Here is a 24,319-nt window from a genome sequence, read left to right as displayed (position 1 = left end):
CTGCCCCCTCAGCCAATTATCCAGTTCTAGGCAACATAGAGGGGGGGGGATTTTTTTCCACACAAAAGCTCTAAGGTGTATTAAAGACATAGTTCAATGTTGAAAATGAGTGGTCTTCCCCTTTAAGCGACGTGCGTGTGACAATAGCGTCCCACCACTAACAAAATCACCAATAGAACACTGATGATATTGCATCATTATCTCACTGAAAAAGCGGCAGGTTACAGTGCAATGACAACCTGCTTTCAGCCACATGGACTAAGAAGCACACATATTTTTTGAAGATGTATTACTTTATTTGGTATCAGTTACAAGATATGAATATTCCTCTTCGTAGAACAAAGTGTTTCATCCCTATCCTCTCACAGAGGCTCAGTATCAACACAAATATAATCTGTGGTCACTTAATAAAAACATTGTTTTCATGCTTCTTTATTCAATTGAAGCTACAGTTTGTATGTATTAACAATACTACATTTTCTGTTTATAAAACAGATCAAAACATGAATGGTAAAATGTATACATTTAGAGAGCTTGGGTCAAAGTCCAAATGACTATAACATTTATTTTAACGCTTAGGTCCGCTCACTCAGAGGTTGAAGTTCATACCAGTTTTAATTGTTACAGCTAATTCTGAGTCTTAGTATTTTTTACACATTATTTAGTTTAAGTCCTATTTTTGTCAAATTGTTTAGTCTTAGTCTAGTCTTAGTCGACTAAATATCAAAATATTTTTTGTCTTAGTCTTTTAGTCTTAGTCAACAAAATGAAAACACATAAATAAGGCTATAGTACTTACTTACTGCATTGGTTCTCAAAGTGGGGCCCGGGGACCCCTCAGGGTCCTTGGAGGAGGTCCCAAGGGGGTCCCCAGCAAAAGTAGTTAATACAGCATCACAATAATTTTAACCACTTTATCCATTTATACGTTGGCTATTCAAAGAATAGCTGATTTAAAAAAATGTTTAAGTATTTTTTTAAATTATTTTAACACTTCTCTTCTGGGGGTCCCCAGCACAAAACATTTTCAGCTGAGGGTCGGTGGCCAAATAGCCTACAATTTGGGGTCTTTGACATGAAAACGTTTGAGAACCACTGCATGGCATAGCACATAGCGTCGCAATGCAACACATTGTGAGCTTGTGGATCGGATTTCACTATAAAAAATAATAATAATCGAAACCTTTCACCTGTAATGTCATGCCAATTACATTTGTTGCACCCAGAAAAAAAACAAAAAAAGATAACAGAACATGATCCAATACCGTCTTAAACAATAAGTAAATACTTGTATTGTGATTCTGCAGATACACAGCTACAGTAGTGCAGAGCTTTTCTGTTTTCTCTTCTTTTCACTGTAAGGAAACAGCAGAGAGTCAGAAATGTATTCAATGAGCTGTTACATTAATGGCTTGCGCACACACACACGCACACACACACACACACACGCACGCGCACGCGCACACGCACACACACACACACACACACACACACACACACACACACACACACACACACACACTCACACACACACACACACACACTCACACACACTCACACAGACAGACAGACAGACAGACAGACAGACAGACAGACAGACAGACAGACAAAAAGAAAGAAAGACAAACATGTCTTGTTGTACTCACTCAACACATTGCAGTCTGCGAATAACCCAGTCCTTGGAGGGGTCAGCGCACACGAAACCTCCCCGAGTGTGGAATCTGCATGAGACAGGATAAGATATATTCTGTGACATATTTTCAGATGGGGGTCCGCGGCCAAATACATGTTAATTTGGGGGTCCTTGACGTGAAAAAAAGTTGGAGCACCGCTGTTCTAGATCTAGTCCATTCACCTGTGTGTTAATGAGTGGGGAAACAATTAAAACCTCTTCATATGCAGTATACTGCATGTGTACAAATTAATGAATCACTAGAGAGTAGAGTTCTAGTTCTGTAAACTCAGTGTAAAAATGGAACCAACTGGAAGTTATTAATAAAACTGTTTAACAAATGTAAACAAATCACAGCAAACTATGTTCTGAAGTCCTGGGGGAGAGACAGTCCTCACTTTAGTCTACCGAAACATCACGGCCACAGCCAATCAGTAGTAAGCAGCATTACACATCACCGCTTTGGCCCTGTTTGGCCTAGCTCAAACCTACCCTGAAGTGGGGCCAAAATTGGAACCCTTTCCGGCCCTCTTTGGCCCCACTAGCCCACTTTGGCCCTGGTCCCTGTATATGGAAATGATGGCACAAGCAGGCGGTGTGGTGTGGTGCAGGGACTGGTATGTGTAAAACACAGCCATAGTAGGCTACTATGTGTGAACTGAGGATGATGTAACTCACATGACAGCAGTGATGTCACAGGAGTTGTTGATGGTCTGCAGGGTGTAATCTGTCAGCCGGCCGCACCGCAACGGCTGCCGCCGGTACCTCACACAACAGCTCGCTGCAAAACAGACACACACACACCACAGACACACGTGGGGGGAGAAGAGTGTAAGAAGTGAGCAATTTTGTGTCACCGTGCATTTCGCAGATTGTTAGACGATTCGTATCTGTTTTTACCAAAACAGATTTGAATCAATGAATGGCCTGGTATGCCAATCTGTTTGTTTCCCTATTGTATTATTACAGTATGTCTATTTAACTTCATATTCTATTTCATACATGAAAATAGGCTACGCTTTAATCACATTTGATTTATACATTTAAGAAAGAAAGCAATAAACATTTAAACCGTTCAGATTAAAAACACATACATCTAGGGCCACAGACCATGCAATTGACTATGAAGGGGTGCCTTGTTTTGAAAACATTTGGTAAGCACGTTATTAGATCAGACATAATCTGATACCTCCAAACACAATTGAGCTCGGATATCAAATGAGTGTAGCAGTAATAATTTGTTACAATTGTGCATTTTATTAATTTGCTTTGTGGTCAATGGGAAATGTGTGTGCCCACATTTCCCATTGACCATAAAGCAAATCAATAAAAAAAAACGTATTCCAATCCAATCTGAGAGTTTGTGCTCAACACCACTACCATCCCTTACCTGATTGTGTGCTGGTGATGAGGCTAGAGAGGATGAGGAGGATGCTCAGAGCTGCCAGGAGTCTGGTCTTGGCTCCACAATTGGTCGGCTTGCCCATGTCTCTGTGTGTGAGGGTCTGTGCCGGTGTGTGAGTGTGTCAGGTTTCTCTCTTACAAAGCTTCCAGGGCCCAAAGTGTCTGTGTGTGTGTGTGTGTGTGTGTGCGCGCTGCCTGTGGGTGTGCAGAGACAGCCTCGACCAGTTCCTTAAGTAGGTCGTGGCTGGGGTTTTCCGCGGCAGGACAGGATTGTGTAATGTGGAGTGATGCAGATCTCAATTAATGACATGACAGAAAGAGAGAGAGAGAGAGAGAGAGAGAGAGAGAGAGAGAGAGAGAGAGAGAGAGAGAGAGAGAGAGAGAGAGAGAGAGAGAGAGAGAGAGAAGCAAGTTGAAGGATCACATCAGATGAGGGATGGTTGTGTGTGCAAAACCATCATATTCTTGTATATATTCCATGTATTTTGAAATAAGGGTTAGGTTTGTGTGCGTGTGCGTGTGCGTGTGTGTGTGTAAACATGAGTAGATCCGGTAACAGGTTTGTGGTATTTGGTCTTCATGGGGGGGAGTGGAGTGATGCAATTGTGTGGTGGTTCAGGGCGTAGCACCAAATTCTGGGCCCTGGGGAAAAATATTCACTGTGGGCCCCCCTAAGATTGTTTTTCTTTAAAAAATACAAAAAAAATTCCTTTTTTTTCTCTTCTTTTTTTTTTTTTTTTTGGGGGGGGGGGCTAGTAACTCAGTCCCACTTACACCCCCCCTGTGACGCCCCTGTGTGGTTGAGCAAACGTGCCCTATAGGTCTGTGTGTGTGTGTGTGTGTGTGTGTGTGTGTGTGTGTGTGTGTGTGTGTGTGTGTGTGTGTGTGTGTGTGTGTGTATGTGTCTGTGTGTGTGTGTGTGTGTGTGTGTGTGTGTGTTGAATCTTTTTAGCATTTTACTTCCTCTTGTAAGTTGATCGTGTTCACATACCAGTCCTTGCACCACCCCACACTTGGTACACACATACCAGTGGTATGTGTGTAGGTGTGTGTGCGTGCGTGGTTGCGCGCGCGCGCGTGTGTGTGTGTGTGTGTGTGTGTGTGTGTGTGTGTGTGTGTGTGTGTGTGTGTGTGTGCACGCACGCACGCACACGCGCGCGCGTGCGTGCGTGCGTGCGTGCGTGCGTGCGTGCGTGCGTGCGTGCGTGCGTGCGTGCGTGCGTGCGTGCGTGCGTGCGTGCGTGCGTGCGTGCGTGCGTGCGTGTGTGTGTGCATGCGTGTGTGCATATGTGTGTGTGTGTGTGTGTGTGTGTGTGTGTGCACATATTAGAGAACGTCAGGGTTTAAGGGATATTTTACTTTCAAACGTATAAAATCTGCATTTTAAACTATGTATGTATCCTGCCATGAAAAATGTATTGAATGAAACCTGAAATGGAGTATGATGTATTAGGGTTCTGGTCTTCAGGCTCCTCTGCTACATTCACACCCCTTTGACCCCACTTTCACGCGATCAAGGACGAGTTGACCTGGATTGAAACCTGAGTCTCTCGCAAGGGAAAGAATAGTATATTTATTTTTTGGTTCTTTTTACTTCAAGAGACCTTATAACAAGAAGAGAAGGAAGAGGGTATAAAGTCACTCACTTGGGACGTGGATACTAAACATATATCAACTAGAAAAAGTGCTCCTCGGAGCACAGGTCTCCGCCAGGTCAGGTAGGTTATTGTGGGCCAGCAATGTTCAGAATTTGCCAGTCAGGATGGAATATAAAAAATCGTACGGAACCATCTTGATCACTTGACTATAGAGATAATGTGTACTGATTTGCATGATGTTTGGACAAAATTTGTAGGAGTAATATAAAAAAGAAAAATCGGCCTCCTGGTGGCGCTATAATAGGGAAATGTTAAAAGGGTGGCATTTGTTCTTCAACGTAGTGCGAATGTATGTGCAAAGTTCCACCGCAATCGGACGCTGCGTTCATGATTTGCGGCATTTTGTTCAAAACGGGCCACTCCTGCAAACTTTAGATGTCAATGTTAGCCAATCAGGACGGAATATGAAAAATCAAACAGATCCATCTTGATCACATGACTATAGAGATCATGTGTACCGATTTGCGTGACATTTGGATAAAATCTGACGGCTTAATCTTAAAATATGTATTTTACATAAGTCGGCCTCCTGGTGGCGCTATAAAAGGCTAATGTGAAAAATGCAGGGCAGATGTTTTTCCTTGGCCTCTAGGGAGTATGCGTGCAAAGTTTCACGCAGATCGGTGCAGTTACAGTTAAAAACACAATTTGGCCTTTTATAGCGTCACCATGAGGCTGATTTGAATTTTTTTAAGTGGCATTTCTTCCTCGGCCTAGTGGGAATGTGCGTGTGAAATTTCACGGAAGTCGCAAGCTGCGTTCATGCTTTGAGGCATTTAGTTCAAAATGGACCAATCCTGCAAACTTTGGAAGCCAACCTTAGCCAATCAGGATGGAATATGGAAAATCAGACAGATGCGTGTTGATCACATGACTATAGAGATACTGTGTAATGATTTGCGTGATGTTTGGATAAAATCTGTAGGAGTAATATTAAAAAAATGATTTTGCACAAATCGGCCTCCTGGTGGCGCTATAACAGGCCAATCTGAAAAATTTGGGCCAGAGGTTCTGAATTGGCATCCAGGGAGTATGTGTGCACAGTTTCGCAGCGGCCGGGCCAACGGTGCCGGAGATTAGCCGCTCAGGGGGTAAAACATACTCTCTCGCCATGCCTTTCGGCCTGGCGGAGACAATAAGCTGAAAGCTGAGTCATCAGTTGTTTTTTTATTTATTTTTTTTATCTCAAAGGAACTAGGAGAAAATTATTTTCAAAATGCTCCATCCACGTCAATGTTAAAAAATAAACGGAGAAAAAAAATCTCATTTTTCCTACCATTGTAAACACTGTATTTCTGAATGAGACATGCCACTTTCAAACATCAAACAACAAATGTCAACGAGGTCACAATGATGTCGTTTTTTTGTGAAACCACACCTGAATCACTCAGTGATTAGCAACCATCAGGGGATCAATCACACTGAAGACAAACACTCTGTGACCAATTGAAAAGGTACTTGAAAATAAGCTTGAAATAAGCCTGGCACTGAATGAGAAAAAACTAAAACAAACACTGACTGTTTATCTTTAGCACATTGGTTACAGTGTAACAGGGTTTATGGAAGGTCAACAGAACTTCTTAAGGCGATGTTTACAATTGTCCTTATTTAAAAAAAAACTCCTATGCCTTATCTCTCATGCAAACTACTTGCCATGACGCATTCATTGACCAGTCCATACGTGGCCAATAAACATCGGTGTTTCTCTGCTGAGTTTGACTCAACTCTGTATAATAACTCAGGCCAGCTTTCATTCCATGTATCTGCTCATCCAGGAAACTGATGGTGTGTCTTCCACTCTGCTAAAGAGCATGTTGACAGTATGCAAGTTATTTTATAGTACTCTAGCCTTGTCTAAAAATAGCAACAAAGTGAATGTGCTAAAAATAGATTGGAGTTTAGCAAAGGGGAGGAGCTGTGTTACAGGCACGTGTGGAGTGCGTGTGGAGTGCGTGTGGAGTGCGTTCTTCTTCCTTGTGACGACACAGGTTGATAAGACTATTTCCATGATGATGCAAGACTGCCAGTGGTGGAAGAAGTACTCACATTCTTTACTTAAAGACTCACTAAATAGAGCATCGAAGTCTGACGTAATTTACACATCCTACCTGGGTCGCGGTTTCCCCCCCCCCGTTCTGAATTCCCATAGACGTGTTTAATATCGCGTCAAATAAGAACTGTGTTCCAAAAATAAACAAATGACCCCGGCGGTTTTACTCTTATGGATATGAACCATCAACTGACGGTGAGAAAACGCTAATGTTACTTCCGACGAATTAGTTAAATTTTCGCCAGAAACAGACTGTTTCAAATATGAGTGACTATCATAAACGATACAGAGCCACCTCCCTGACAATATCGCCGAGACAGTTTGTTTATTTTTGGACCACAATTCTTATATGAGACGATTCTAAGATGACCCAATGTTATTCTCCATAGCGAAATTACTTTACGAACCAGGGGATGAACGAGTGACGTCAGGACTTCTGTACTCTATAACTCTTTTTTCTATGAATAACATTTTATTTTATCCAATCTGTACGGTAGAGTATGTTAATACAGTATAACTTATGTAATTGGGGTGGTTGCATTTTGTCTCCCTGCTCTTCTATTGAGACATTTAGCTTGTGTCAAAGGTCACATCTCACCTAGACACAGGATCTGACACACATTTTGACCTGATGGTCAAGATTCAATGTATCCCCTGAGCAAGCAGGCCGGCTCTATTTGCTCAAGCGTACAAATGTCAGCACTTGTGCAGGAAACCGGGTTCAAATCTGCGGTAGAAGACGGAAGTTACAGTACATAGTGTTGCTTTAAGTAAAACTCTCATCCCACAATGTAGACAAAATACTCTGTTACAAGTAAAATGTGAGGTATTCAAAATGTAGTTGAGTAAAAGTGCAAAAGTATTGGCATCAAAATATCCTTAAAGTACCAAAAGTAGTACTCATTATGCAGAATGTCCTATTTCATAAGTTTTCACATGTATAACATAATATGTATAAAACAAATCTTTTGCGGATATACAAGCGACGTGTTGTGAACTTGTAGATTGGCTATTTTCAAATAGCTGAAGCATAATAATGTTGAGGTGGTTAATGTATGTGTTGTAATAATGATAAAATTAAAAAAAGTAACTAGTAACTTAAGTTTTCAAATAATTGTAGTGGAGTAAAAAGTACAATATTTGCCGCTGAGATGCAGAAGTAAAAGTATTGAAAATTGGAAATACTCCAGTAAAGTAAAAATACCTTCAAATTGTATTTAAGTACTTGCGTACATTTACTTAGTTACTTTCCACCACTGAAGACTTGCAGGGTGGAGACAAGGAAATTAGGATAAGGTAACATTAGGTGACATTAGAATGGTACAAAGCATGTTGATTGGCAATAGCAGCTGGTGGTGATGTTAGCTGCTCTTATATCATGATTATTGGTGGTGGCGGCGGCAATACTAATAACTTGAGCCTGGGATTATCAAATCCTGTGTTGACGATCACACAATTGCATGCACTTTTTAAACAAAATAAGACCAGAACCAGACAATGAATTAAAAGGTTTGATTACAGTCTAATTGAGGTGTAATTCAGCTTTAAGAGGTAGTGCACGCACATCCGTGGCCCAGGTGCAAGACAAACAAAGAATCATAAAACAAGGAAAAGAGTCTGCACACTGGTAATGCTGCTCTGCTTTGTACTTTGTGTTCGTCAACGTTTCGGCCTGTTCAGACCTTCACCAGGACATATACAAGGGAATGGGCATACACACAAACGTTTATATACTGTAGGGCACATCTACGCATGTGGGGCAGCAGTGGCTCAGGGGTAGAGTGGCCGGTAGAGCGGCCGGATGTTCGATCCCGGGCTCCCCCAGAGTTAGTGTCGAAGTGTCCTTGAGCAAGACACTGAACCCCAAATTGCTCCCGATGAGCAGGTTGGCGCCTTGCATGGTTTCCTCCGCCATCGTTGTGTGAATGGGTGAATGTAATGCACTATCTATGTAAAGTGCTTTAGATAAAAAGCGCTATATAAATGCACCATTTACCATTTACGCACTGATAGGCTCACCCCAATAGGGTAAGTGAGGTCACAGTCAACTCAACAGTAGGCTGGCTTTGCATAAAGTAAAAAGCAGATATAAACAGTGTGTACCCATCCCTGAATCCAAATAGCAATAAACAAATATACAAATATACATTTAAAGTATCCCAAGACTAATACATTTATTTATACATGTAAACAAAAGGGGGACACAGTGACACGCTACAGTATCATGAAGTGTTTTTTGTTTGAACAGGGTCTAAATAATAGGGGGATTGTCACTAGAATCCCTCCACATAATAGACTCATAATAGTCTTTTTTGGGGGGGGGAAACAACGTCAGCTCTAAAAGCGGACTCTATTACAAGTGTCCTGAAGGTGTATGGAACACTAATAGACAGAACACAAGTAAAAAAACAACGGCATTTGTGTAACGAAACAAGAGACAATATCTGATACAGGCCAGGGCTCAAGATAAACCTGAATGTCCCTGCAATTATCCACAACACCATGTCCTATTCACCTGTTTCCTAGGCTGTGTTTTCCACTTACTGTCGATTTCATTGGATATCATTGGTCATCTGACCAGTTTAATTGGATTTCATTGGATCAAATCGACAGGAAGTGGAAAACACACAGCCTAGGAAACAGGTGAATACTGCTGCACCAGGGGAAGGGAAATCCTGCCACCAGCACCCTATCTAGTAGCAGAGAAGTAGAGAATCTAGCAGCAATGCACAGCTTAACTAAACATATATCAATAAGCTGAAAGCTGAGTCATCAGTTGAGAATCTAGTAGCAATGCACAGCTTAACTAAACATATACCAATAAGCTGAAAGCTGAGTCATCAGTTGAGAATCTAGTAGCAATGCACAGTTTAATAATGTAACTCTTAACAAAAAACGTCTTTTTGGTAACTGTATCCAGGGACGCGGGAAGTGGGGTGCTGAGGGTGCTGCAGCACCCCTGGTGGTGGGATTTTTTTTTGTAAATTAAACAAATATATATCATTTTAAAAGTCTATATACACACTTATATATTAAAACAATGATGTATTTAACTTTGGGGAATCAAATATTTGTTGAAAAAGGTGAAAAAACGTGAAAAATGTGAAAAAAATCGCGGGACACATGTGAAAAAGAAAACGCGCGCGTGCGGAGTCCCCCGCCAAGCCAAGCCCCCCTTGGCATAAATGACTTCCAGCGTCCCTGACTGTATCTAAAGTGGAAATCCAATAATCTTCCTCTTGAGGAGTAAGGAGTCAATGTCTCCCCCCTGGGTGCCAATGTGACACGCTCAGTGCCTATGTATTTCAAAGAGGAGATGCAATGTTGGGCTTGGTGAAAATGTAATGCCACAGGATTTCTAAAATCCCTAGTCCTAAAGTCACTCCTGTGTTCCGAAATCCTAGTTTCCAGGGGTCTCAGTGTCTTGCCAATATAGGCCAGCCCACATACCAATTATATCATATAGATAGGGTGATTAAATGTATTTTATTACAGGGTGATTACATTTTATTAATATACACAATGCCCCCCCCCCCCCACCCACACACACAAACACACACACACACACACACACACACACACACACACACACACACACACACACACACACACACACACACACACACACACACACACATACACACGGCACCAACGTGGATGAAGCAAGTGAAAACAAACAAACGTGACACGTTTGTTTGCCAGCACACACACTCACACACCGACACAAATCAAACACGCGTGAGCAAGCAGCACGCACCAACACATGAAATAAACACACAAGCAAACACACACACACACACACACGCACGCACACGCACACACACACACACACACACACACACACACACACACACACACACACACGTACGCGCGCAGTCAAGTTGACTAGCGATGTTAACTTTCCCCAACAATGACAGCTTGCCTTGAGCCACTTCTAATGTGATTAAAGCAGCGATCATGTTTCTTAACGTTGTCAGATAAATGATGCAAAAGCATGATATCTTTCTGGGTCCAAGCCGTGTCTCCCCCAAAAAGCGAGCATTTCAAACCCACAAAGCGTACGATTTTGTTGTTTTCCCTTTAGGTTTATTTTAGTATCCCTTGGACGATGAAAAGTAAATAATCAACATCATTCATTAGAATGCCTCCACCCGTCATTGTTAATCATTCACCTACAAGCACAAACAATCAGGTGCACTTGTCATTGGTCAAAAGCCAGTGACCTCACGGGAGTGAGGGCTGAGGAATATTAGCCCTAATGGGGAGTAAATTAAGGAGGCGTGCCATGTCAGCTGTCAATCACTCAACTCAATGAAAGCCAATGGAAGTTAATTTGGGCTGTAAAAAAATCTGCCCATTTTGACATATTTTTATGCTTCCATTTGCACAGAGCAAGCGGATACAGTAGCTCACAACGCATTGCAATGTGAAATTAAAACGTTTGAGAACCACTGTGCTACACTAAATGGAACAGAGCCTTCGTTAGTATCATTGGTAACACCTGTGAAGGAAGTAAGGAAGGGGCCCAATTTATTTCCATGGCTGCCGTGCATAGAGCCTATAGGGCAAGTGGAAGCTGGTGTTCCATTATGCAGAGTGGCAGCATTATTTGGTGTCAGCCCTGGTACCAATTCCAAAACTTAGGACCAAGTTCCGTGAGACTTGTGAAGTCAAAGGAAGACAACTCCCCAAGAAGAGTGGTTCCTCACCCTTGCGTCACTGAGGAACCGTAGGCTTTCTTCCAGAGATTTACAGGCAAGATTTGCGCAACGGTACAACAGACAGATGTCAAAGTTGCAGGAACCATGCTCAGGTGCCAGTCACACATCTATGACTGGCACACGGTGTGTGCTGGCAGATCGCTCAAAATGAGAGTGATTACCAACAGAAGCATATTGGGGGACTTTGGCGCTACCCACACGTTTAGCTGTGTTGCTCATTCCACGATTGCACGATGAAAATGATTATATAATACAATACCAATTGGTATTATTGAAGGGGAGAAATAATCGACCAAAAGTCAAGTTTCCGAACTCTTTGTGAGGAGTTGCATAATACAGAACACTCCCACTTTCCTTATACTGTGCAAATATTAAATTAGTGGAAAGCACCCTCTTGAATTGGGTTCTCATAGTAACTGAGTGACATGGAGCCATGCAAGCGCGCTCCATTCACACACACACACACACACACACACACACACACACACACACACACACACACACACACACACACACACACACACACACACACACACACACACACACACACATACACAACAATGAAGGCCGTGAACCCTCCTCTTTCCCGGCAATGACTCTCAGGTGTGTCCAATATAATACAATACGATGCATTCTTCCTCCCAGACAGTCTCTCCTTCACTCAGACATCCAGCATCTCACTGTTTGTCCTCTCTGGTAAAATGACGCTGTTCTCTGCTCTTCTGTTGGCTCTCCTCGGGCTGAACGTTATGGCCGCCACCACCACTCAGGCTCAGGCAGCAGGTAAGAAGAAGTTTGCTTTCAGTAAAGTGAGCCTAAATATCTTAAACTACACACTAAAGTGTGACAGAGAAAACATATTTTTTTATTTTTTCTGTAGACTTTAACGGACAGGGATAAAAGTACAGTATGTTATCACTTTATCCTTTGCCTAGCAAAGGATAAAGTGATAACATACTTTTATCGGGTCCTTGTGGTAGGACCTTGTATCCTAACACAAGGTCAAGTCAAGCTCTATGCATACTGGCGGCACACTTATACCTGTATACTGTGAGGTATACTGTATACCTTGCAAAAAACAGGGTGCACACAAGTTCAAACCCACGTGTATGGGGCATCAGAGTCTGGCTGTCTTGGAATCTAAAAGGTTCCTGGTTCAGTCAGTCCCTGCCTGGCTTCTCCTGGCTGCTTGTGTCCTTGAGCAAGTCACACCTCGCAATGAGCAGGTTGGTGCATTGATGGTTTCCTCCGCCATTGGTCTGTGAAAGGATGAATATAATGAGCTTTGTACAAAAACATATTTTGAAAAATACGACTTAAGACTTCTTCTAAATATATATATATATATATATATATATATATATATATATATATATATATATATATATATATATATAATATATATATATAATATATTATATATATATATATATATATATATATATATACCTACTGCTTATTTCCGCCAGTGTGTGATGAGACAGTTTTAAGAAAGAAATAATAATCATGAATCAGGCTTAGAGCCTATAAACCAAAAGTTCATCTAACTATGCAAAATGCCTTGAAGATGACTGGCAAAGACGCGTTGCCTTTCACCCTGGATAGATATTGTGTTCCTACTTCTGTGTGTGTGTGTGTGTGTGTGTGTGTGTGTGTGTGTGTGTGTGTGTGTGTGTGTGTGTGTGTGTAGCACCACGTGGCTGTTGCACTGCTTTCTCCAAACTGCATGCAGTGAGTTCTCTGCAGAAACGAAGGGGCTCGGTGACATGTGTCGAGCAGACCATCAAGGAAGGATGCAACATTAACGCAGTGTGAGATGCTCGCTCGCTCGCTCTCTCTCTCTCTCTCTCTCTCTCTCTCTCTCTCTCTCTCTCTCTCTCTCTCTCTCTCTCTCTCTCTCGCTCTCTCTCTCCTTCTGAGACTCTCCTCAACATAAATGAACCACTTAAACCATACATGGGCAACTGGCGGGATAAGTATAAATAAATGCATTTGAAATTCAATACAAATCTTACAATAGGATTCCAATTAAAAAATTGCAACAAAAAAAAATCAGGATTTGAATTCTAAAATAGCAAAAATAGCAGATCTACAAGCTCAAAACGCGTCCCGTTTTGAGCTTGTAGATTGGCTATTTTTGCTACTTTTGTGTGACATAGAATGGCGAAAAAAGTTAAAATACGGAGAGACAGTATGTGCAATGTGGCCCTCTGGAGTGAGTGTGTCCCTCTCCATCATCAAAGTTACCCACCGCTGACTTAAACTCTCTAGAACGTGGGTCTTCAAGCTATTTTTGGCCAATGTTCCCCCCAGGATATGGATGTTGTGTTTCAAGTGGTCACTGCAACCCATGACCTTTTCACAGACAGTCACACAGTTAGTTGTGGGACGATTATTATTATTATTATTATTTGAATTATTCGACTGAGAGATTGGCCTAGTTTCTTATATTAATTAACTAATAGTTTGCCAAAAATAGGATATACATCATGATTTATTGGGAGAAACCAATAGTATATGTTAAATCAGACACTAAGCACCCCTACAGCCCAAATGGAATGTTCCTCTATTGCATAACAATTTTTTTTGCATGATTTGACTGAGAGATTGGCATTGAATCAGACTGATTCGACTGCCAATCTCAGTCGTTTCAGGACGTCTGGTCACATTTATATTTATGCTTCAAATAATAATTAAACGTAATGCTCAAGACAAAGATTCCGTAACAAATTGCTCAGGAACCACTTTGAAAAAGTGCCCGATTCACCTGTAGGCTCAGGGTGATTTACACACTTTGTACATGAACAATCGGGCCTCATATTTCATGGAGGAGAAACATACAGACAATAGACTGTAAACTATACCTGTCAACTTTCACCATGCTGTGGTTGCATAGTATTGTTGCAGCTACACTATAAATGTGATGAAGAGGGCATGGAAACAGAGTACTACCCTAAGACCAGATAGTAATGATGAATTAAATCAATGATATATAGTTTAGCTTCAGGGAGCATGCTGTAAACTTATAGCTAAAGACATGAACACATTCCCATGCCATGGTTTGTGTCAGGCTAAAATATTGCTTCAATATCAATTTATGTATTATATAGCTAAATGGCCTTTGAGGGTAGGCTGTTTATATACCTTATGTGATGGTTATGTAAGATGTTGTATTATGATTATTATGATGTTTAACTATCACATTTTGTAGTTTGTGCTGTACCAGAGAACAAAGAATAAAATATTAAAGAGGATTGACTCACCACTTATTTTTGGTCTCTCTCTCTCTCTCTCTCTCTCTCTCTCTCTCTCTCTCTCCCTCTCTCTCTCTCTTGCTCTGGGACTCTTCTCAACATTCATTAACCACTTACACTCTCTAGAACGTGGGTCTTCAACAGGGGGTCCGAGACCCATAGGGGGGTCCTCATAGTTACTACAGGGGAGCTGCCAATTTCTTTTTATAGATACAGTAGCACTTAGTACACTGGGCCTGAGTTGGCTCTGTACTTGGACTGTTTTTTTTTTCTCATCTACACCAAATCTACAAGCTCACAACGCATCACAACACGTCACAACGTAGTGCGTTGTGAGCTTGTAGATCAGCTATTGTTGGCCAATGTTCCCCCCCAGGATATGGACCTCTCACAGACAGTCACACAGTTACAGCCATTCATATCTAGATGCCACAACTCATAGTTTTCTCTGATTGGCCACTGAAACAACTCCGTTGCTGATTAGGGGAGGGGATTAGGGGAGTCCCATACATTCTCCCAGGCAGGTTTGTGAGTTTGATTGATTGATTGAACACTTTACAGTTTGCAAGATGTACAGTTTTGCAATAATGCTACAAGGAAAACACAAAAAGGCCTAAGGGCTTGTTTCCATTGTGGTCCTATGTATTCAATTCATCAAGACATATAAAGACTATAAAATAAATCATGAATACCAGGAGGAGCAGTAAAAGTATATTTACATACAGTGGCGGGCAAGCTAGATGACTGGTCTAGGTCCAGTTGTAAATTGCAGACAGGTTATCTTTTCTGGCAGTTGTGAAGGAGGGTAGGGAGTCACACTTTCTGATGGCTGGTGGTAGGGCGTTCCACATCAGAATAGTAGAATTCAGAGTCCATAAATTTAAATTCACAAGCCCAACTCATCAACCTCATCACAGCAAAAATGCTGAGTATCAATTTAACCCTGAGAGTGTAAAAATTGACCCATTAGGTTATCACCCCTTTACTCTTTTTTTTTGTTTTGACCTTCTGTTCTCTTGTGCCTCTTCTTTACATGTTCGATTGTCTTTGCTGATGTTGCTAATGAGCTCTACAGGTGAGATGCAATAGGCTCTATGCACAGCAGCCATTTTGGAGAAAAACGTACGGGTCCATTTGGTTCCGTTTGTACACTCTCAGAGTTACACACGACCATGAGGGTCCCTGGACCACACTTTGAGACCCACTGGTGTAGCAGAGTGTTTCCAGTGGGCCAACATGCGCAATATCTGCACCCTGACTCTGTTTGACCAGAATGGAACACAACCTTAATCAGCATCACCTGTGAAGGAAGCAAGAAGTGGCCCAATTTGTTTCCAATATGGCTGCTGTGCATAGAGCCTATTGGGAATATCGTCGATGTCGGGTGGAACCTTTGTTCCAATGGATCCAATGTAGTTATTATTTAATTGTTCAATATTTATAAAATCCCATGGACAATAAAAGTGAATAAATAGCGGATCTACAAGCTCACAACACGTTGCACCATGACGCACTGTGAGCTTGTAGATTGGCTATTTTACTCTTATACGATGAAGTAGGGCATTCATTTCTTTCTGCCCGACAGCAACGATATATGAGAGACTAATAAGAAGTGAACGTGGTGCTATAGGTGACCGAATGTCCATATATGGTGCTAAAGGTGTTTGTTTTTTGTTCATTTGTGTCTCAGGATCGTGACATTGAAAAAGCGCAAGCTGTGTGCGGATCCGACACTCAGAAAGATGCGCAGACTGCTCAAAACTCTGTGGTAAAACACACACACACACACACACACACACACACACACACACACACACACACACACACACACACACACACACACACACACACACACACACACACACACACACACACACACTGAGCCTAATTCTAACACTAGTCTTAGCCCTAAACCTAACCCATATTCCAAAATACATTCCTATAAAAGAGTACGCACACGTGCATACACAACCATCCCGCATCTCATGTGACATCTTAATCCAATGTTGTGCTGCATGAATACTAAGGAAAACAGTGCAAGATCTGGGCATAAGATTACGCCGCCGCCGACCACACTTCATTTTAAGACCAACACAGCAAGACACTCAAGAGCGCTAAACAGGCACAAGATCATTTTATATTTACACAACGACGGGGGTGCAATTGTTAAAAATGACACCTGTGCCATTCATGTGTGTTTCCGCGAGCGCTGCATATTGCGCCGGGCAGAAGTTATGGGCCCAGCTCAAGTTTCACTAAGAACAGTAGTTTAGAACAGGGGTTCTCAAAAATAGCAGATATACAAGCTCACAGCATGTCACTTTGTGCCACGCTGCGAGCTTGCATATCTGCTATCGTGAAAGTAAATGTTCTAACACAAATCTTCTCTTCTGGGGGGGCAAATACGTATAATTTTGGGGGTCCTTGGCATGAAAAAGTTTGAGAACTACTGATTTAGAGGGCATTTGTAGAATTGGCCTCAGGTTTGAATGAGTTAATCCATTCTATAGCAGCAGAATAATGTGGCCTCACCGGCTCTGTCACCTCCCCTGCAGCGCACCCAGACCCAGGAAACCCCAGAAGGCAGGAGGAAGCCAGCGTCTGCAGAAGACCCGGACATGAAGGCTCCAAAAATGACTTACAACACACACGCACACGCACACGCGCACACACACACACACACACACACACACACACACACACACACACACACACACACACACACACACACACACACACACACACACACACACACACACACACACACACACACACACACACACACACACACACAGTGGTGGAAAAAGTACTCAAATGTATTACTTAAGTAAAAGTACCAATACTGCAATATAGAAATACTCAGTAAAAGTCCAGAATTCAAGTACAAAAGTATTGGCATCAAAATATACTTAAAAGTACCAAAAGTTAAAGTATTCGTTATGCAGAATGTTCCATTTCACAAGTTTTCAAATGTATAAAATCTTTTGAAAATAGCTGATCTACAAGCTCACAATGCGTCGCATCACGACGCATTTTGAGCTTGTAGAGCGGCTATTTTCAAATGGCCGAAATGTATATAGGGCTGAAGTGGTTAATGTATGTTTTGTAATAATAATCAAAATCTACAAAGTAACTTGTAACTAAAGTTTTCAAATAATTGTAGTGGAGTAAAAGTACAATATTTGAAGAAGTAAGAAGTAAAAGTACTGAAAATTGGAAATACTCCAGTAGAGTAAAAGTACCTCAGAATTGTACTTAAGTGCAGTACTTGAGTAAATGTACTTAGTTACTCTACACCATTGCAAACTAGCAATGTTCAGAGGCATCGTCCATAAAACTCGAAAAATTGTCTCGGATATTTCAAAGGTTAACGCAAAGGTTAACGACTCAATGTGTCAATTCTTCACCTGTTTTGGCGGTATGTACTAGAACAGCAGGAACAATATTACACACGGCTTCGCTTTAGGAATGTTTCAGTCAGTGAGTTTGTAATTTTTAGCCTTAATCCATGGGCCCTTCACTGGCTCTGGCACCCTGCCAGGCACCAGCGAGCCCACATGGCACGCACACCTATAACCAGTCTGCCATGGCGTCACCCCTGGCCTACATACTGTACGCCTAACCCATTAAGACCGGGAAGGGAACGCATCTGTGTCATTTTTAAGATGTCTTTGGCCGTTCAAAAATAGCAGATCTATACAAGCTTGTAGATCTGCAATTATTTGGAAACAAATCGCGAAAATGAGTCCAAATCTTTTTTACATTTTTAACTCAAATCTTTGCTTCTGGGGGTCCCTGGAACCAAATATTTTCAGATGGGGGTCCGCGGCCAAATATATATTTTTGGGAGGTCCTTGCAAAAGTTTGAGCATCACTGATATTATAGCACCGTATGTTTTTTTTAGGATTTAGAAGACATTTGTACAATCCCCAGAAGCAATAAGATTTGAGTTGCAAACGTTTGCTTAAAAAAATTATAATATATATATATATATATATATATATATATATTCAAAGATTTTCACGAATTTTCACGATAAAAAAAAGTAGATCTACAAGCTCATAGCGCGGCCCTCGGTGCCGTGCTATGAGCTTGTAGATCTAGATTTTGAATAGCCAAAGAAAAGAAATCTAGAAATGACACACAGATGCGTTCCCTGTCTTAATGGGTTAAATGACAACAGGTGTACAGGAAGTAACATGACAGTCAGGACTGGTTGAACAGAGGTACACTGCGGCAGGGACATTTTGACAACCGTATAATAAGGATTACCAGAGTATCGGGCACATGATGGCAGAACAGGTCCTGGGTTTTTGGTGAGACCTGGGGCCAGTTGCACCACCTCACACTAAGTTCAAACTTAGCCTAGTTATGGCTTAAATGGCTTTTAAAAAGCCATTTAACCCATTTAGCCGGGAAAGTATCTCTGTCATTTTTAGATGTCTTTGGCTATTCAAAAATAGCAGATCTACAAGCTCATAGCGCGGCACTCGTGCCGCGCTATGAGCTTGTATATCTGCTATTTTTGAATAGCCAAAGAAATCTAAAATGACAGAGATACTTTCCCGGATTGAATGTGTTTAAGCTATAACTAGGCTAAGTTTGAACTTAGTGTGAGGTGGTGCAACTGGCCCTCTGGACACCATGTTTTTGGGGGAGAACTAAGCACTATGTTTAGGGGATAACTTGTCCCATTCCCCATTTATACATTTTAGAACCAATTTCTATAAACTAATTAATTGTTGTACAGTACGTGTTTTAAGCTTCTTATCAGTTCTTATCGACTCATGTAACATTGTCCCAAGTTTTTAAGGACGTCTGGTCACTCTTAGTCATACATTTATATTTATGCTTATAATAATTAACCCATTTAGACCGGGAACCCCATTACGTAACAAGTTTCAAGTCGGGAACCCCATTACGTAACAAGTTTCAAGTCGGCAACCCCATTACGTAACAAGTTTCAAGTCGGGAACCCCTGTTGGGGTTCTTGTTGCTATGTACAGTATATAGCAACATCATGTTTTTGTAATTTTTTAATAAATATAATATAATATAATATAATAAAAAAAGCTGCCTTGAAAAGACACCTATTCTCTCAGGCTTATGGCATATAGTTGTTTGTTGTTTGTTTGTTCATTTGTCTGTTAGTTGTTCATTGTTCTGATGTAAAGCGTCCTTGGTTTATGAAAGGCACTATATAAATTCAAGCTATCATTATTATTATTATTAATATGATATCATAATACAAGTTCAGAACACTTAGGTCAGGATTTAGAAGGCATTAAAATGTCTTAATGGGTTAAACGTAATGCTCAAGACAAACATAAATAAAGATTTGCACAGGACCCACTTTGCAAAAGTGCTCGATTCACCTGTAGGCCCAGGGGAATATTTATTTACACACTTTGTACATATTTGCCTCATATTTCATGGCAGACAATAGACTGTAAACTATACCTGTCAACTTTCACCATCCTGTGGTTGCATAGTATTGTTGCAGCTACACTATCAACTTGATGGAGCGGACATTGGAAACAGAGGAGCCCTAAGACAAGATAGAAATATCTTTTAGCTTTAGGGACATGCTGTAAACTTATAGCTAAAGACATGAAAACCATTCCCATGCCATGTTTTGTGTCAGGTTAAAATATTGCTTCAATATCCATTTCTGTATTATAGCTAAATTACCTTTGGGGGTAGGTTTATATACAGGTTTATATACCTTATATCATGGTTGTGTAAGATATTGTATAATGATTATTATGGTGTTTAACTATCACATTTTGTAGTTTGTGCTGTACCAACAAAGAATAAAACATTTAAGAGGATTGACTTACCATTTATTTTTACAAAATTGAACACTTGCTGTCCTATGTGAAAATTGTCTAGAGATGGGTGGACCGACCGTGGACCGCGGTCACAAATGTAACATCTGGACCTGCGAGGCGCACCGTTGCTCTGATCCGCACCAAACGTGGCCCTTTTCAGGGGTCTGCCAATCAGAATAGCCACACAAGGTGCCACACAAATCTAAAAAGCAAAAATCTAGTAATTATGAACTAAATGTTATATATGTTTGGACAAAATGTGTAGGAGTAGTATCAAATATTTGTTTTGCTAAAATCGGCCTACTGGTGGCGCTATAAAAGGCAGATGTGAAACATGCAGGGCAGAGGGTTTTCCTTGGCCTCTAGGGAGTGTGCGTGCATAGTTTCATGCCTGTCCGGTTATAGGTAAAAACGTGAATCAGCCTGTTATAGCGCCACCATGAGGCTGATTTAAAAAATGTAGGGTGGCATTTCACCCATGGCCTAGTGGCAATGTGGGAGCAAAGTTTCACGGCAATCAGACGCTGCATTCATGATTCGAGGCATTTTATTCAAAACTGGCCTACTGTAAGTTTGGAAGCCAATCTTAGCCAATCAGGAAGGACAAAATCTGTAGGAGTAACAGCCAACAATGTGTTTTGCAAAAATCGGCCTCCTGGTGGCGCTATAACAAGCCGATGTGAAAAATGGGGCTACTGGTTTTGCTCTGGCCTCCAGAAAGTGTGTGTGCACAGTTTCAAGCCAATAGGTCCAACAGTGGCAGAGATTAGCTGTCCACAGATGGATGGACGAACACGCACGCACGCACTCAGGACGCATGGACAATACACAGTCTCAGCTACGGCCTGGTGGAGAAAACAATATATCTCATCATAACAATTGTTTTCCCGATCTGAAGCCCACTGGTCATACTGTAGTTTAGTTTCATGTATCTACAGTTGGGCTATTTTGTTATTTTGTTATAACTGTATTGGTGTATAGTTATGACACTGTAAAAAATATAGACCAAGCTACAGTGGTTGTAAACATGGCACACCTGTGTCCTTGTTAATTCATGTTAGCATGTTATGAAGGCTCAATGGTCTCATTGGACCTTAAAATTAATCATCTTCCAACATTGCACCTGTTTCATCACCCCTGGGCCAGATGTCATCACCGGTAAACACGCAACTCTATCTTTACTTGGCCGGCTCACGTTTCATTTGTAACCACCTGGGTATGGTCTGTTGTTGCCAGACGATTAGAGAATGTCTGCCTACCGATACGTCTGGACACTACTGAATGCAAGGCAGTGACAAGAACACCGGCGAGAACACAAAGCTACGCCCACTGCTTTAGGAACCAATCATATCACCACCCCAATGTGAAGGACCACCCATACAGCCTTTTGATTGGTTCCGCAATGCAGTTCTCTCTAATCGTGTCCGCCCAGTTCTAACAATGAGAGCTGAGAGATTGCATCATTCTCTAGTTGAGTGAAGTGTTTGCCGACTCACTGGCAATTTTCCAGGTGCTGGAGCTTACAAACAACCTGTTCCTTTAGGGCAGTGGTTCTCAACCTGTGGGTCGGGACCCCCAGGGGAGACCTCACATGCTTTTTGGGGGGGTCCCCAGATGACAGTAAAGTGACAATTTCAGACCGTTTTAATACCTAAAAATAAGAAAAGAAAAGACGTGAAAGATCATTACTGCATCAAAAGTAATCAACAAACAATACTATTTTATAAAAACTGGTCAAACATTGGCCAAATTGTCAAATAATATAAGAAAGAGGCAACGATTGTGAAAATAGCTGATCTACAAGCTCACAATGCCTCAATGCCTTATTTTGGTGGGCCCCCAGTTCAAATATGATTATTTAGGGGGGTCCCCGGTTCAAATATGATTACTTTGGGGGCTGCAGCCTGAAAAGGCTGCTCTAGGGGACACAATTAACTGACATTAGCTGTTTTTTTTCCTTATTTTTCTTCTCTTTTTGCTACCACAAACAAAATGTAAGTTAGATAGACATGTGTTAAAAGTTGGTTCAGGACAGGAACCCCGAATAGGGTTTTTAAAACGGGCCGCCCCCAGAAGTCAAACTAGGACTTGCCCGTTGGCACCGACAAGTTCATTAATCGTCGGCTGTAGGACTCTCGGATCAAATGGACTTCATGCTAACTGGCCCTTAGCCCTCAGGGAATATTATTTGGTTAGTTTCTACAGTATGTCCAGTGTCCGGTTGCTACCGTGGACCCCAAATTATAACCTATATCCTCTATTTCACTGTCCTCGTCCCTTACACGAAGAACCATTTGACCTCCAAGGCACATAAATGATAAGGAAGTGGGAAGAGCAAAGGCGGTCTTCAGATATTATATCCACTGGGCCTCGGGTGTGAGACTAACTCCCCGAAAAGTACACCTGCTTTCTAGGGGTGCTAGTGTGGGGGATCCATGCGCTACAGACTCCCTAAACCTGTATCCGATTGCCTTTCTGTTAGACTAGAGGTTCGGGCCGCTATAGCCTATAGCACAGGACGCACACAATGGAGAGAAAGAGAGGAGAATCATCTCAAGTCAACTTATTTAGACGGACCAATATGCATATATTATATATATATAGATGCATATAAATATTCATATATTTTAAATATATTATTATATTATATTATATGCATATATTATTATAATTATATAATGGTCTGCTTTCGTAATGAAGAAAACTATTTATATTAAAGTTCACCATTCTGACCACTTACGCACGCACGCACGCACGCACGCACGCAGGCACACACACACACACACACACACACACACACACACACACACACACACACACACACACACACACACACACACACACACACACACACACAGTATTTTGAGATGAAAGATTTGCTGCGTCAAGCGCTGCCTCTACCGCCTCTGACCAGATGGGAGCCGTAAACGATTACGTAATGCCATAAGGTGGTACAGGGGGATGGCACGGCCCTGATGGGTGGTGTGAAAGATTACACGTATAGTGGCATAAGGTGGCACAGGGGGGGTGGCACCGCACTGTGTATAAAATGTAGCAACTGGACAATGGCTTTAGAAAGGGGAGGGGGGTGTGTTAGACAGAGCAGGACAAGTCATGAGGGCTTCTCCAGACATACACCTGCTTTCATACATGTACTTGACCTTGATATTATTCTCTTCGTTCCCTCCTTTGTCTACCTCGTCTTCCTCTTCCTGTGAGTTACAGGCAGCGTTTAATGTTAACAGTATGTACAAGGCTGGGGACTTTGTTCTGGGCGGGTTGATTCCCGTCCACTACAGCCCCGTCTTCACCGAGCTGACTTTCACCTCAAAGCAACAGGAGCCCATTTGCACTGGGTAAGTTTCACAGGTACAGCAGCAGGCAGGAGAACAGGGAACGGTTTTGATAGATAGTATGCAGTGGTGTAAAGTAACTGAGTGCATTTACTCAAGTACCATTTTACTTTACTGGAGTATTTCCAACTGTCTATACGTTTACTTCTACTCCACTACATCTCAGAGGCAAATGTTGTGCTTTTACTCCACTACAATTATTTGAAAACTTTAGTTACTACTTTGCAGATATAAATTATAACATTATAAAATATACATTAACCACTTTAGCCCTATTTTATACCGTGGCTATTTGAAAATAGCCGATCTACAAGCTCGTTGTGAGCTTGTAGATCTGCTATTTTCAAACATTTTAGTCATTTTTTTATTTGGGAC

At 41.6% G+C, this 24,319-nt stretch overlaps 2 protein-coding genes across 3 annotated transcripts; one reads left to right on the top strand and one right to left on the bottom strand.

Moving 5' to 3' along the window:
* Positions 1-274: 274 nt before the first annotated feature.
* On the bottom strand, positions 275-3,265 carry LOC308077075 (C-C motif chemokine 20-like). Of its 2 annotated transcripts, none has more exons than XM_080417632.1 (4): positions 3,063-3,265; positions 2,351-2,453; positions 1,625-1,721; positions 275-1,336 (listed from the first exon to the last, which is right to left on the bottom strand). In XM_080417632.1, the coding sequence occupies exons 1-3, from the start codon at positions 3,157-3,159 to the stop codon at positions 1,643-1,645; spliced, it is 279 nt and encodes a 92-aa protein (XP_080273758.1). In that variant the 5' UTR covers positions 3,160-3,265; the 3' UTR covers positions 275-1,336; positions 1,625-1,642. The 2 variants fall into 2 exon arrangements, with proteins under 2 accessions (XP_080273758.1, XP_080273757.1); XM_080417631.1 differs by having other exon boundaries at positions 275-1,355; positions 1,647-1,721.
* An 8,941-nt stretch (positions 3,266-12,206) lies between these two features.
* Positions 12,207-17,438, top strand: LOC308077601 (uncharacterized protein; the record flags this gene model as incomplete). The annotated part of the gene is made up of 4 exons (XM_080418347.1): positions 12,207-12,288; positions 13,196-13,316; positions 16,450-16,527; positions 17,315-17,438. The coding sequence occupies 4 exons, from the start codon at positions 12,207-12,209 to the stop codon at positions 17,379-17,381; spliced, it is 348 nt and encodes a 115-aa protein (XP_080274473.1). The 3' UTR covers positions 17,382-17,438.
* Between the last annotated feature and the right edge of the window lie 6,881 nt (positions 17,439-24,319).

This window comes from Gymnoscopelus braueri, assembly GCF_963280865.1.
Source record: "Gymnoscopelus braueri genome assembly, chromosome: 21".
In the NCBI taxonomy this organism is placed as follows: Eukaryota; Metazoa; Chordata; class Actinopteri; order Myctophiformes; family Myctophidae; genus Gymnoscopelus; species Gymnoscopelus braueri.
The sequence above is the reverse complement of the archived record's forward strand: the minus strand, read 5'-3'. Positions and strand labels throughout refer to the sequence as shown.

Excerpts from the sequence above, each read along its gene's own strand:
- LOC308077075 (XM_080417631.1), bottom strand. The coding sequence starts at position 3,159 with ATGGGCAAGCCGACCAATTGTGGAGCCAAGACCAGACTCCTGGCAGCT. Across the intron at positions 1,722-2,350 it reads TGTGACATCACTGCTGTCAT|ATTCCACACTCGGGGAGGTT; the intron begins GTGAGTTACATC and ends TGTCTCATGCAG. Across the intron at positions 1,356-1,646 it reads CGCAGACTGCAATGTGTTGA|TGAAAAGAAGAGAAAACAGA; the intron begins GTGAGTACAACA and ends GTTTCCTTACAG.